At 38.1% G+C, this 14,170-nt stretch overlaps 1 protein-coding gene across 1 annotated transcript in view; it reads left to right on the top strand.

Annotated features, from left to right (window-relative positions):
- Window positions 1–13,327, top strand: part of LAMA3 (laminin subunit alpha 3) — a 163,950-nt gene extending 150,623 nt beyond the window's left edge. The window contains exons 65-77 of the mRNA XM_060243900.1: window positions 765–905; window positions 1,003–1,133; window positions 3,043–3,174; window positions 5,322–5,480; window positions 5,708–5,714; window positions 6,011–6,153; window positions 6,514–6,706; window positions 7,133–7,261; window positions 8,826–8,997; window positions 9,234–9,364; window positions 10,007–10,100; window positions 11,419–11,538; window positions 12,490–13,327. Coding sequence (XP_060099883.1) covers window positions 765–905; window positions 1,003–1,133; window positions 3,043–3,174; window positions 5,322–5,480; window positions 5,708–5,714; window positions 6,011–6,153; window positions 6,514–6,706; window positions 7,133–7,261; window positions 8,826–8,997; window positions 9,234–9,364; window positions 10,007–10,100; window positions 11,419–11,538; window positions 12,490–12,635 — 1,698 coding nt within the window. The 3' untranslated portion in view covers window positions 12,636–13,327. The remainder of the gene's footprint in view (window positions 1–764; window positions 906–1,002; window positions 1,134–3,042; window positions 3,175–5,321; window positions 5,481–5,707; window positions 5,715–6,010; window positions 6,154–6,513; window positions 6,707–7,132; window positions 7,262–8,825; window positions 8,998–9,233; window positions 9,365–10,006; window positions 10,101–11,418; window positions 11,539–12,489) is intronic.
- Window positions 13,328–14,170: the final 843 nt, after the last annotated feature.

Genomic DNA, 14,170 nt, shown 5'->3' with positions numbered 1-14,170 from the left:
TACTTTCTAGATGCATGTTGGATATATTGACCTGCAGCAGTTAAGATAATTCAATCTCAGATCAATTGTTGTTAATTCATTCTAAAAAGTCACATCCCCCTCAACATGAGATCCGTTAAATTCACTTTATATAGTTCAGTTCAGTTTAGTTTAGTTTATTACAACCAAAGACCAGTTGCATGTCAAAAATTCTTAGCTATTAAATTCTTATATACTATAGTAGAAGTAAGGAAAGTACGGATGAATCTAGGCTTGCCAATCCCCAGGTCCCAACAGGGGTTTCCCGCTTTCCCAGGCTCCTTCCCACCCCCAGTCAGCTGGCCAGCGGGGGAAGCTCCGCCTCCACGGCTACCATGTGTCTTTCCCCTTCAGTAAAGGGTAAACTTGAATCTTTGGTTTCCCTGTGCTATTGGAAGTTCAGCAACTCGTGAGTAAATTGCCCTAGTGAGACCACATGAGTATGGGATTGCAGACTGTTTTATTTTTGCTTCTGGGTGTGTGGGTGTGTGTGTGAGTGAGAGAGAGAGAAAGAGAGAGATGACTTGCAAGTGCTTGAGTGAGGAAATGAAGACTGTATTAAGGGGAACTGCACTGCTGTGTTTTTATTTATTTATTTTAGAAAAAGTCTCCTGGCCCCACCCCTAAAATCTCCCAGCCCCACCCCCAAAGTCCCCAGATATTATCTGAGTTAGACTTGGCAACCCTAGATGAATCTCACTGTTCTGATAGTGGAATCCTAATTTATTAACCATTTGCATTTTTAGCTTGTAAGGACTGCAACTTTTTTCAAGCAAGGAGTACTTGATCTGAGTGATGAGGGTTTCCCATTTCCAAATGATTTCCAAGTTGGATTTGGATTCTATACATTGGCACTGGATGGATTATTATTTAATTACAATCAACGGGTATGAAATATATATTTTTCAAATATACTCAGATTAGTTTGCTGCCAAACGTGAAATCTTCTTAAAATGAAACTCTATTTTTTGTGTATTTTTTTAGCCTGATATGCTTTCTGTTCTTCTGAGGAATGGCTCTGTAGTTGTAAGATTAGCTGATGAAGAACAGCAGTCTAGCAAGCAATATGAAGCTGGTTTAATGCATTATGTAACCCTAATGAAACAAGGTGACATGTAAGTACAATATTCAGTTTGATTAGGGGGGGAAATAGAGCTCTATTAGAGAAAGGATGCTGTGGTTTTTATAAACATACATATATAAATTAAACTTCATTGGGATTTGTGCGAGCAGTAGATATGAAACACAGTTTTGGTTTCGGAATGCTCTTCATAGTTCCATTCTTGATCATTGAAGTCATATCAGTGATAAAACAATTGCATACTTTTCTGGATCATATAGTAGGCTATTATCCAGAGCACTGCATTTGATAGTGCATTACACACTCTTCTGTGAGATTTCAGTGGCATTTCATATTGTGTGTATTTCCCTCACATAAATGAAGGGAGGAAGACCTCGCACACATGAGGCTCTGTAAGCAGACATGCAATACAAGGCAAAGCGGACATGCAATACAAGGCAAAACTGAGTTCACCTGGATTTATAACAAAATGTGTATAGGACTGAAATTGCTAGATCGGTCAGCACACAGAGATAGCTGTCTTGGCATATTGAAGACATGGATGCTGTTTTCCTTCTTCCTAGTTTCTTTGTGTTGATGTGCAGCAGAAGCATTCTGATCAGTTCTCTGGCAATATGACAGAGTTCTATACTTCCAGCTGGAAAATATAATAAATGGAAAAATAATGCAATGAATGTTAAGGTTATGCTCATTATTTATTTGTAATTTGGGAGGGGGGGGGTTGGGGGGGAAACCTTTCAGAATTTATATTCTCATGTGATAATTACTGTAATTTCATAGTAACATCAATGGTTGAAATTTCTATCAATGATTGGCTGTCACAAACTATGTCTTATCACATGAAAACCCAGCTGGTGGGAGATAACTTGGCATGTGATAAAATTGTCCCATGACAACCAATATGGGAATCAGTTGCTTGAAGCCAATTCGTATGGTAAAACCTGAGATGATAAGATTTTCTATTTTCTGCATTATTAGGAACTTTTAAAGTATGAATTTATTTCAGAGATTATTTCTTTTTGTTTGTTTTTCTAATTTTTAGTTCATATTAGGCAGAAAAAACAATTAGTCATACTGCATACATACCTCACAGCTTTTTGTCTTTTCTGCTGTATTAGTCATTCATTTCTTGCCATTTTCCTGTGTCATAAATAAAAATTTGGTGACAAATAACATGTTCCACACCAGTCAACCTCTTTGACATATGTCATTAAGAAAAAATGACCAACTGTTTGCATGTCACACATTATCTGGCAGTGTTATTCCCAGATCTTTTGCCCAGTGGAATCTTTTTTTTCTAACAGTGCTAACTGGAGTTACACCCTTTTAAATCAACTTTAGACAGTGGGCTTAGATGGGTGTAACTCTGCTTAGGGTTTCACTGTTGATTTAGTAAAAATTCATGCACCTTTGAAAGAACTCTCCCTTTTAAAGCAACCTGTGAATCACTGCCAAATCGTCCTATGAGGCAGAAAATCTAAGATTATAGCTATAATTATTGTTTTACACTTTTGAATCATTCATTCAGCTACATGGAAGGGAACATTGCCTAAATGGATCCTTGGGCTCTCCACAGAACATGCTGCATTTTCTAGATTGGTGCAACTTTTAAGAGCAAAGAAGCACTGTTAGTATTCAAATCCTATTTGCCCTGTTACTCTGTTTTACACAGGCACTATTTTTCATGCTTCTAGATTTGCATTTCTGAGCAAAACTAAGAGCATAGGAGGACATACATGCCTGCTTCGTAGCTATACCCTGGACTAATCACAGACCACTACTGAAAAAGACTCCATTGAAGTAATTTGAAGAATTAATTGATGAATAAATGAAGTAATTTGAAGAATTAATTGATGAATAAATGAAGTATAACCAAAAGAACTTACATGGGTTGATAGTTTTGCTCTGAAAATTTAACTCTGGCTCTTGTATTTTTGTTCAAGACTAAGGCTGTTTGTTGATGATGTGCCGGATTCAGCAATCGAGGGAACCTTTGGAAGGAAAACTTCAAGTAGACCAATAGAAATGGGTGGGAATAACTTTGAAGGTTGCATTTCTAATGTCTTCATACAAAGGTATATATAATTCACTATGTGGGTTTCCATACAGAGATTGATTACATAGAACATTTATACATGACATTTCTGAACATTTCTGTTCTTCACAAAACCCCTTATGCTAATAATGACAAAACAGAATGAAAATGGCACAGATGGCGATGTATGGGGATACATCAGTAAAGTAACATCTGCATGCCTGAAAATGGAACTAGAAAATTAGCATGTAAGATGTCCATTTATTTAGACATTTATACTTTGCCTTTCTCACCAAGACTCAAGACAGATTACAGAGTGTAAATCTGTACAGTCAACAGGATAGGACATCCAATGAACAACGTAATAGGCTTTGGACTGCAGAAATCTGAAACTAAGCAGAAATCTGCAACAGAGGTGAAGCAAAGCATAAGTATTAACATGACATGTTAAATAGTGCAGAAATTACATAGTAGGATCATACTTAGAGCAACAGATAGCATGGACTATATATAGCAGCATAATTCACAGTCTGTGTCCCTTCACAAAAGCAACTTTATGAACCATTTACTTATAGTACAACCCTATCAGCTGTGTAAAAAAAAAGCCTCCTGAATAACTTAGTTCTGTATAGTTTGTGGAAAGCCAGGAGAATGGAAGTCTCCATGTTGAGTTCAAGGAGAAGACCTCTGTGTAGAGTACATTACAGAAGTCTATTCTTAATTTTAGAAAGTATGGATCCAGTAGGCCAGAGTGGTTTGTATCAGGGTAGGGGATCATGTTCTGGGCTAGACTAAGTAAGAAGAAAGTGTTTTTGCAGCTATGTTAACTTGCTTCTCCAGCAGTAATGTTGCATCCCTCTGTGAACTGAATTGCCTCTGCTTAAGCTTAAGGGTGCTTTCACACACACGCACACACGTGTGTGTGTGAAAGTAACCACTTTGTACATTGTGACAAAAGTGGTATAGTGGTTTGAGTGTCATCTTGAGAACATTATAGTCCTAATCCCTGCTGTATTATAAAGCAGAGAGATGTTGAGTGATATTGACTCAGTGAGTCTCTCTCATCCTCATGTACCTCATAGGGTTGTTGAAACGTTGAATTGGGGAAGGGAGAGTAGGCTGCCCTTAGGTCCTTGAAGGAAAGGCAAAATAAAAATGGAATAAACAAATGTAATTTAGCAAAGGTATTTGCTATTTTCTAATGTAGAGAGTGGTAAAACAAATTGTGAATCAGATTCAGGATTATATCCTTGAAATGGGCAGTTCTTTGCATATTCTTCAAATGAGCAGTTGAGAGACTTGCAAAATCTTTTAGAAGTACGTAGTTTTTTAAAAGTAGACAGTTGATGTAAATGACATTTAACCAAGCACCCCCTCTTATCTCATTCAAAGTATTCTCTGTGTTAGTAGCTGTCATTTTTATTAGCACTGTATTTCAAATGCAAAGTACATTCATCCTCAGGAGAGGTTTTTGGATGCAGCTGTTTAGCATTTCCAATGTGGGCAGTAATCTTCAGATCTCAAAACTGGCAATATCAGTTGAACCAAACCAGTGGGTTTTGGCATTACAGGAAGCAGCACTGGGTTCCTGCAACTCCTTCTTCGCCCTTCCCCTCCCATTTGTGCTCTCTGATTTCCTTCTTTCCTGTTTTGTGCAGACCCCAGTATGCCCACAAATCAGAACTGAAATCCTGTGGTCTGAAATAAGCCCCTGGCATTGACAGAAGTTTTCTGAGTAATTATACTGAAATTTAGGACCCAACATGATGGAATTCTGCAGTAGTAATGCCTGATGTTTCATTTGATTTAAAAAGCAGACTCAGGGCAGCCAAAAGTGCTTCTGAGGAACTCCAGTGAAAACTGCTGCCCCAGGCTCTTTTAAACTCTAGTATGGGGTGCAGGGAGACTGCCATATTGTGCTGACTGTTTCTTTTTCCTGTTGGACATAAAACAGTTGCGGAGATTAACTCAGAGAAATCTCCTTGGGAGGAATGGGATTTCACTGCCTCTTTACCTAGTAAAGTACCTAGTCCTGATCCACATTTGGAACCCCTCTGCGGTTAATTTTTAAGGACCAAATTACATATCTGGACCAGAGGCCCAGTCACAAAACTCCCACATCATGTGCAGCTTGACTCTTGGGAAGCAATGCACTATCACACGATTCATTTCCTCTCACTATTCCAGAACAGGCCAGAGTCCTCAGATTCAAAATCTAACGAATAATACTTTGAAGACTGATGTGTCCTTAGGATCCTGTACAATAAAGAAGCCACCCCAGCTGATGCTGCTGAAAGAATTAGCAGATGTCTACCATTTGAAGCTTTTGAAGGTCAGGAATCCAGAGTTTTATAAAGACAATATCTGTTAATCCATGCAATGGAGAAACCCTTTTATCTTATCTAGTTAGACAAATATGCCCATACAGACTTTATTTACCTCTTTTATGGGATTTGAGATCAAAATTATGAGATCTGATAAAAATTGGCAGTTTGTTAAAATGTGGAGAGAGAGCTTGAAATTGATAAAATACTGTGGAGCAGTAAACATGTATTAGCTGGGACCATCATAAGGAGTTATGTTCTGCTACAGAACTTTCTCATGCTTAGAATAAATAATAAAGATTAGCATCCTGATCCACAAAGCCAAAATTCTGACTTAACTGATTAGTTAATTTCAGGTTTAATCCTTGACTCATTAACTGAAATTCAGTACCTATTAATTTTCTTGGATCTAGATTTTCAAGCAAGATGAATAAGACCACAAGATAAGGAAGCATATAACCACCCCCACCCTCCAATAAAACCCTAATATATTAGGTTATTCTTAGAGGAACTGAAACAAAATATTTAAATTTTCTTTTGTCCTTACAGAAGAAAACAGATGCAAGTGGAAAGCAAAACAGTGACAACTGTCCATCAGATGCTCCATTAAATTTTGTCACTGGAGCATATCACTTTGGCAATACTCCTGGCACTCATTTGTTGTTTACAACTTCCCAAATATCACCAAGAGACAGGTATTTGGATTTTCATTTTGTTCTCTCTCTTTCGGCAAAATCTGAAACTGCGTGGGGTATTTCAGTACTGAGCTTTTCTGTGCCATATAATAATAAAATTATTATATTATTAATAAGAAAACAGAAGTTATTTCCAGAACATCCAATCCTGGGTTTCTCAACGTCAGGTTCAAATTTCAGCCTTGAAGTCCACTGGATACCTTGGGCAAATGATTTTCTGTCTCACAAGTTTTGGGCAATCTAAAAGAGAGTATTGTGCATAGTTTACACTGGTATAATGAAAATGAATAATATATTGAGAACTTTTTCTGCATTTCCGTTTCATCTTCTCTAATGCTTTTTTTCATTTTTATGTTCAAGATCTCATTTTGCAGTTGAGGTACGGACTTCGTTATCTGGAGGCTTGATCTTCTTCATGGGGGACAAGCTACAGAGGAGTTATGTGGCTCTTTACCTTTCCAAAGGACGTTATGTCCTTTCACTTGCTGTTGAAGATAGGAGGAAGATAAAAATCAAAAGCAAAGCCAAATACAATGATGGACAGTGGCATAATGTGAGTGAAATATCTGCTTCAGTTAAACTATTTCAACCAGAGTTCCTGAGATGACCACTCTGACCAATCTGTGGGGTATCTCTCTAAGGAAGTGAGGCTTGAGTTCCGCTTGCTCCCTCCAGACTGCTCCCTGTCATGGCAGCAGGGGGGGAATGCTAGCCACTGTTCTCCTGTTAAAAGGTTTGTGAAGATAAGAATTATATAAATTTTAAAGAGAGCAATGTATTCCTAAAGATGTAAAATGCCCCAAGCTTGCTAAACATTGAAATAGTTGAAAAAAGCATCTAGTGTAGTTATTCCTTATTAAACAGAGTTTGTTATTTTAAATTCGAATGAAAAAGTGGTATATATTTGTTCAAGACAGTGCTCAATACTGATTACTGTCTGCCATATATTTATTCAACATTATATTTGTCTCCCCAAAAGGTGGCATTCAGCATTGCTGAAAAGAGAGTGCGTCTTGTCATTGATGGCTTAAGGGCTCAAGAAGGCAACATTCCACATAATTACTCTGCCAGTAATGAATTACCAATCTATCTAGGAGAGGTTCCTAGACTGAAGGTAAAGAACTGCTTTTTTATGATTGGGCTCTTCAGATAATGTGTATGTATTTGACCCTTCATCCCACTTTAACCCCAAGGCTTAAATCAGCTGTATTTAAACAAGCAAAAGGAATATATAACAAGCATGTCACCTTCCAAGTCACCTCACACTGATACTTGTATATAGGCTTTTATACATGTGGGTCCTACTTTGAATTCTGTGTTATTTTGTTCAGGAACCTGCAAGAATTTAGATTGGCATCATAATGAGAACCAAGAGTACTGTTCCCCTTTTATTTATTTCATCAGGAAAAAGATAGCTTGCTTGTCTCAATTTTGCAAGGGCTATTCCAGGGTGGCATTTGTAAATATTTACATAGCCTCAACATTTTTTACTGTTTTATTTATTTTATTTAATACTCTGAATTATTTAACTCTGTTTAACATATCTTGTTAGCACTAAAATGTTAGAGATGGGACCCGTAAAGCACTCTTTGTGGACTTAGATTTCTGCTTCTGCCTTTTCTATAGGTATCTTTGCCCCTGTGTTCTGTTCCTCTTTAATCTGTGCTTTGGGGTTCCTTAATCATACCCTTTTCTTAATCTTTTGGGAAGTAGAATCTCCTACTTCTTTAATTTATCCATTACAAGTAGAGACCTGCGAGATAAGCTGTGTGCGAACCATTTTCGCACACAGTTTATCTCGCAGTCACAATCCTGTTCCCTCCGCAGCGTCTGTCGGATTTCCCACCATCTGCGCCGGAGTTACAGGAAGTGCTGCGGCTTTTGCGTAGCAAACGTAAACTGGGTTTTAGTGGTTTACGTTTGCTACGCAAAAACTGCGGCACTTGCTGTAACTTTGGCACAGATGGTGGGAAATCCAACCAGATGCTGCGGAGGGAACAGGATTGTGACTGCGAGGTGAGCTGTGTGCGAAAACGGTTTTAGTTTTCCTTTCCCCCCTCACTGTTGTCAGGCTGCAGCAGCTCCTGCACCCCTAACCGTCACCGTTGCGGGCCTGGCACAACTACTGGCCACTCCTCCTCACATAGTGTTGAAACTGCTGCTGGTAAACATAGCTCAGCTTGTGGCCTCCTCCACTGGCCCACTGTGGCTTCCACCCTACACCATTTCTAATACTGCTGGGTCCACTGTAGCTCCTGACTATTCCTCCCACCATTGCCAATGCTGCTGGGCCTGCCATAGCTCCCAGCCACCTCCCACTAGGCCTGCCAGTGGAAGAATAGGTAGCAGTATTGCTTGCACATGCTCAAACAACCCTTTTTTGAAGGAAGATTTAACCCCCCTGTAATTTTTTTTAGCAGTTTCAGAATCTTCTGCAAACTTGGGGAAACTCCAAGTTCACAGGATTACTGGTTTATGTCAGTGTGGCCGTGATCCATGGATTTAAGTATCTACAGATTAGGCCACACTTGACTATTAGAATATAAGATATCTGACAACTGTTAGCCTAAACACTATTGGATACTTTTACAAATCCACTCTTATGTTACTTTGCATGAAGTGATATAGTGCTAAATCACATTACTAAGTTTGTCATAATATATAGGCTGAACTTATATTTTCAGAATTTGCCAAAAAAGACTTTTGTGGGTTGCCTGAGAAACTTCAATGTGGGAGGAAAACTCATACATATTAATCATCAGAACAAGGGTGTTCTGCCATGTTTGGATAACACATTGGAAAATGGAATCTCTTTCTTCAGTGAAGGGGGGCATATTGTCATCGGTAAGTATTGAAGGAGTTGTTAATTTTAATTAACAGCTCTTTTTTCACTCAGAAAACTCACTGTTCGCAGGATTTCACAGTTGAATAGGTGGAAGGGCTCAGAATATATAGTGCTGATCCATTTTATTGACATTTGTAAGCAAAGAACCCCAGTATCAGGCTGAGTGTATAAAACTGAATTCATATTTTTGGTATCTTTTCTAATATACTGTTTCCAATTATTGTTGTAATCTCAGAAAATTCTTTTGCAATGAGTTTGGAATATACAGTCGTATTTAACATTCGTCCAAGAAGCTTGACTGGTATTTTAATCCATTCTGGCAATAAACGAAGAAACTACTTAACTGTTTACATAGAACGAGGCACAGTAAGTTTGACTTTCATTGTATTTTCTCTTGATCTATAGTGCCAGCATTCACTGGGTAGGGGTAGCAAGAGACAGGGAGTTATCTTGAATTATTGAGGGCCTGATTATACAATGCATTCTTCTGGGTCCTGTTAAGGAGACCCAATGAGGGGAGTTCGCAGATAAAACAGATTGTCAGGTATGTGGGAGCCAATTTAGATTAGGACCATAGGGCACAGGGCGAGAGGCTTACACCTATCATTTGCACATTCTCTTCGTTTCTTCTTCCACCACAATTTTGCAGATGGTAACAGGGGACATGAGATTTTTGCCCCATCCCCTGTTTAGTGCACTCCCTTGAATCATATACCCGCTAATCCAAGTAGGTCCTCAAGAATCAACTCTCTTGGGGTAGGAAAGGACAGTGGGGGGGGGGGGACAAGAATTGCATCTGTCAGCACCTTACACTGATTAATTATGGAACTAAACCCATTTATTTTACTGTTTTATTTATAAATTTCTTCAAGAGGTTTATGCTGAAAAGCAAATAATAAATCTTAATAAAAGCATTGGTCAAATTAATCTTAATAGTAGCATATTGGTGTGTCTGTACTCTTGTTTTATCTTTTATTACTGGTAATTCAAAAGATAACTTTTTCACAGCTCATTGCCTCTGGAAATAATGGTGCTGGAGAATTCTCAACATCCGTTACACCTCAGCAGTCTCTGTGTGATGGAAAATGGCACACTGTAGCAGGTACTATGCGTTCACTGAGCAGTTCTTTAGAAACAAGATAGAGACATTTTTTGTGCTTCTAAGATTTAGGTCTTTTTGCCTTTTTAAAAAACCCAATATTTTATGCATTTTAAGGGACATTCTTTAAATTTATAACATGATTTGCATGCAAGGCTTGAGTATGTTGTTAGTTTTAGTTTTCGTCCTGCAGTTATGAACTCTTGATTGCAAATGCATTATGATCTCAATTCATAAACCATATCAGAATAATCTTGAAGTGGTCCTGGGATATTGTTGGAAGGCACACCTTATTGAAACTAAGTAAAGCTGTGTCTGATCACTGCTTGGATAGGATCTTTCCTAGGAATGTGATGGATACTGTTTTAAATTTCAAGATAGATTTGAGTTCTGACATAGAAAATATGTTTCAATGGGACTTGGATTGCTCTGGAATACATGCTTGGTGGCGTGCATGAAGGAAAAGACAGCATGGTATAGCCTAATTTCATTAGATCTTGGAAGCTATGTAGGCTCAGTATTAGAAAGGAGACCACCAAGGAAGACTCTGCAGAAGAAGGCAATGGCAAACCATCTCTGCTTCTCATTTGCTTTGAAAACACCTTGCTGGGGTTGCCATACATCAGCTGCGACTTCATGGCACTTTACAGACACACTCACACCTACATAAAATTATTTGTAAAATAATTTGACTGAATTTGAAGGATTGGCTTTGGTTTCTGTGTATTAAAGGCTTTTTCTGATGTGCTTTTATCATTGGAATAAGAGGCATAGACTAGCATTACAAAGTACATTTCTGTACATTGCAAATTACATTGCAAGCTACATTTTTGTAAGAGTAGGTGTCAACAAAAGTTCCCTCATGTTACACTTAATCTGTATGTTATGTTACACTAATGGTTCCTTTTTCATTACAAAGTACATGTAAAGAGGGTGCCTTGAATTAGAAAAGGAGCAAGAAATGTTTAACCCTTTAATTAAAGCCTCTTTTGTACTGAAACTTCTCCCCAGCTGTTTTCCCTCCCCCACCCCTGGCCACAAGGCTCGAAGTTTGTATCTGCAAGGTAAGCATAGGTCTAGAACCCAGCAATGGTTAAAGCAGCTTGGAGAGGGAAAACATCAGGGAAAATGGATGAGCAAGGGAAGGGTTCTGTATTGAACTAATCTTACATGCGCTGTAATTTGTTTGGCCTTAAATCCAGGCACATTATAGGAGCACTAAATTTGCCTAAAGGAGAAGGGGGTTAGCTAAGGAGAAAGGAAATTGGTGAGATTTGTGGGTAAAACAAGAATGTTGATTGATTTTTTATATTCTTTACAGTAACTCAGAAGCAGAACAGTGTGCATCTAAATGTAGATACAGAGAGTAACTACACAAGTGGACCATCAACTATACTTTCTACCAGACCAGCACAACCACTGTATTTTGGGAGAGTTCCAGGTAGAATCCTTGTTAAAAATCTTTCATTATTGAAACTTTTGTTTTGCATGCGCACATCCTGGATGTGCTATCACATTTATAGGGGAGAACTCATCGTCAAAGGAAAACTGAGATTCTCATCTGTTGTGGAAAAGGCAGGTTTTTCTTTTTCACGTGCAATGTGCACAGTGGCTAATCCAACAAATCACCAGCTACAGAAAGTGAAGATGATTTTGTTCTTGGTATCTACTTTTTATATGACACTTAAGAAGTCATAGAGAAAAATTAAAAGCATGCATTAGTAAGATTATAGAAGACACTCACAAATTTACACTAAAGTTTCTAAGGGCCAACATCATAAAATGCAAATGCATGAAATATGAGATGTGATAGCAGTCCTTTAGCAATTGCATTAGTTCTGGATACAAGACTTCTGGCTTAACCAACCACCTCCTCACTGTGCAGCTTACCATCTTGCCTGCAATCCACCACTCTCCCTTGGTCATGGTTGAGCAAGTGGAGTCTCTGATGTCTTTAACTACTATTGGAGAATGCTGGAAGCTTGCATATTGCATGTGGCAGACACAGCAGATAGGAGAGAAGAACAGAAAAATTCATCTAAAGAACTCTGTATTGTAATTCTGAACTGCCCAGTGTACAGTGCAATCACAAGCAGAGTTATACCCTTCTAAGTCCACTGAATTCAAGAAAAGGAGCCCCTAATTTTAATGGTAAGAGTGTAGACTTTTTCTGAAATCAGAGCTATATTCAAAGTAGTTTTTAAAAATTATTTTATATATTACAAGGAAGAAAACATTTATACATGGGAATTTAAAATATTGTATTCCAGCTGTCTTCTACAGAAAGAAGACATTGAAGAATATTTCTGAGTCAGATAGTTGCCTTCTACACCCTTTACCACATTGCTCATGTATTCTTTGTTTAGCTGTGTTTCCCTCTTTGTCTTTACAGTTAATTTGAAAACCCCATGGCTTCCTGTTCAAGATGTGTTCCATGGCTGCCTGAAGGATGTTAAAATCAATGAGAAACCTCGCTTACTCAACAGAATGTCAGACATTCATGGTATTGTCAGCTTACAAGGGTGCCCTGTCAATTAACAGTCTACCATGAATCTTAAAAGTACTGTACAAATTGCCACAATATGTTTTCACTCCTTCTCATCCTGTGTTAGTCTTGTAATCTGTGGACCATGCTATCATTGTAAAGCTTCTCATGAAATGTTGTTTGCTTGTACAGATTGCTATGTATGACAGAGCCCTTGAGTGTACAGAGCAAAATACAAAATGGCCCTGTATATGACACAATCTGCTGAGGTTCTGCTGTCGGCCACAGTGATGCATAACTAAAGTGATTCTATTGACATAGAAGCCCCAGTCCTGAGGCTCTTGCCAAGACAACTGCTGTCCAAATTAGAACTGGAGGATTTGGAAAATGCAAGCAGAACTTCATAAAAATATTTAAAAGGTTGCTGAATCACTTCTTTTATACTGAAATGTGCATTACATAATGACAAAAATAGCATGAATTTGAAGCACTTTAAAAAAGAGAGGGAACCCAGAGGTGATAGTCTTCAGAAGGCTATGACCAAATAAATACAATTTGCTTATTAAAAAATCTCCACTGTATTTATTGTACTGACACTTTCCATGTATCCATCAGCATTAAACAAAGAACCGAACAGGCTCTGTCACTGTCTTGGTGCAGAAGATTTAATATCCATATGATTGTTCTATGTAGAGCAATTTCCCTGAATAATACCACCATTAGAATAAAAAGAGGCTATTTCTAAGTAGTAGATCTTCTGCTTTGGATACAGAAGTCCTCAGGTTCAGTCCTCAGTGTCTTCAGTTTAAAAAGGTCTGGTAATACAAGAATGAGGTGTTGAGAAATACTAGTTTTGTTGTTATAATTATTTAGGACATCTAATTTCCTTTCTCCTCCCTTGTCTCTAACCCCTACATCAAAAAGCACTTTTATACACACAGAAGTAAACATAAAGATAGATCCAAGCAGGCAGCCGTGTTGGTCTGAAGCAGTTGAACAAAACAGGAATCAAATTGCACCTTTAAGACCAACCAATTTTTATTTAGAACGTAAGCTTTCGTGTGCTCTTAAGCACACTTAATCAGACGAGGAATCCAGCACAGTGAGCAAAGCCATACATAGCTGAGCAGAGCCATACATAACTGGTAGGCAGTGGCCCAAAATGCAACATACAGATTTAAGAACCAATGACAGTGAAGTAAAATTATCTGGTAGGCAGTGGTTTAGAATGTAAAATGGTACAATGACAAAATAGTAAAATTAACAAATTGAGCAAACCTTTGATCTGAGTAGCATGAGCATGCGAAAACCTAAAAAACATAAAATGCGAGTAAACAAACAGATTCTGATTCAGCAGCTACATATTTTAAACTACCCTTGTATAAATTCAGACAAATTCATGTGTGATGGTACTGATGACAACTAGATGACAACTAGAGAAAGAACAGAATGGTATCAGTATAAGATCCTATTGTACTATACCATGACTGTTGGAAAGTATTATGAAAAGTATGAACAGAACCTCTTGCCATTTTCTGCTGCTCAAGCAGCCACAAGTACTGAAAAAATGCTGCTCTTATGGTAAAGT

The sequence above is a fragment of the Heteronotia binoei genome, chromosome 7 (genome assembly GCF_032191835.1).
Source record: "Heteronotia binoei isolate CCM8104 ecotype False Entrance Well chromosome 7, APGP_CSIRO_Hbin_v1, whole genome shotgun sequence".
NCBI lineage: Eukaryota > Metazoa > Chordata > Lepidosauria > Squamata > Gekkonidae > Heteronotia > Heteronotia binoei.
Note: the sequence above shows the minus strand (reverse complement) of the source record. Positions and strands in the feature narration are given on the sequence as shown.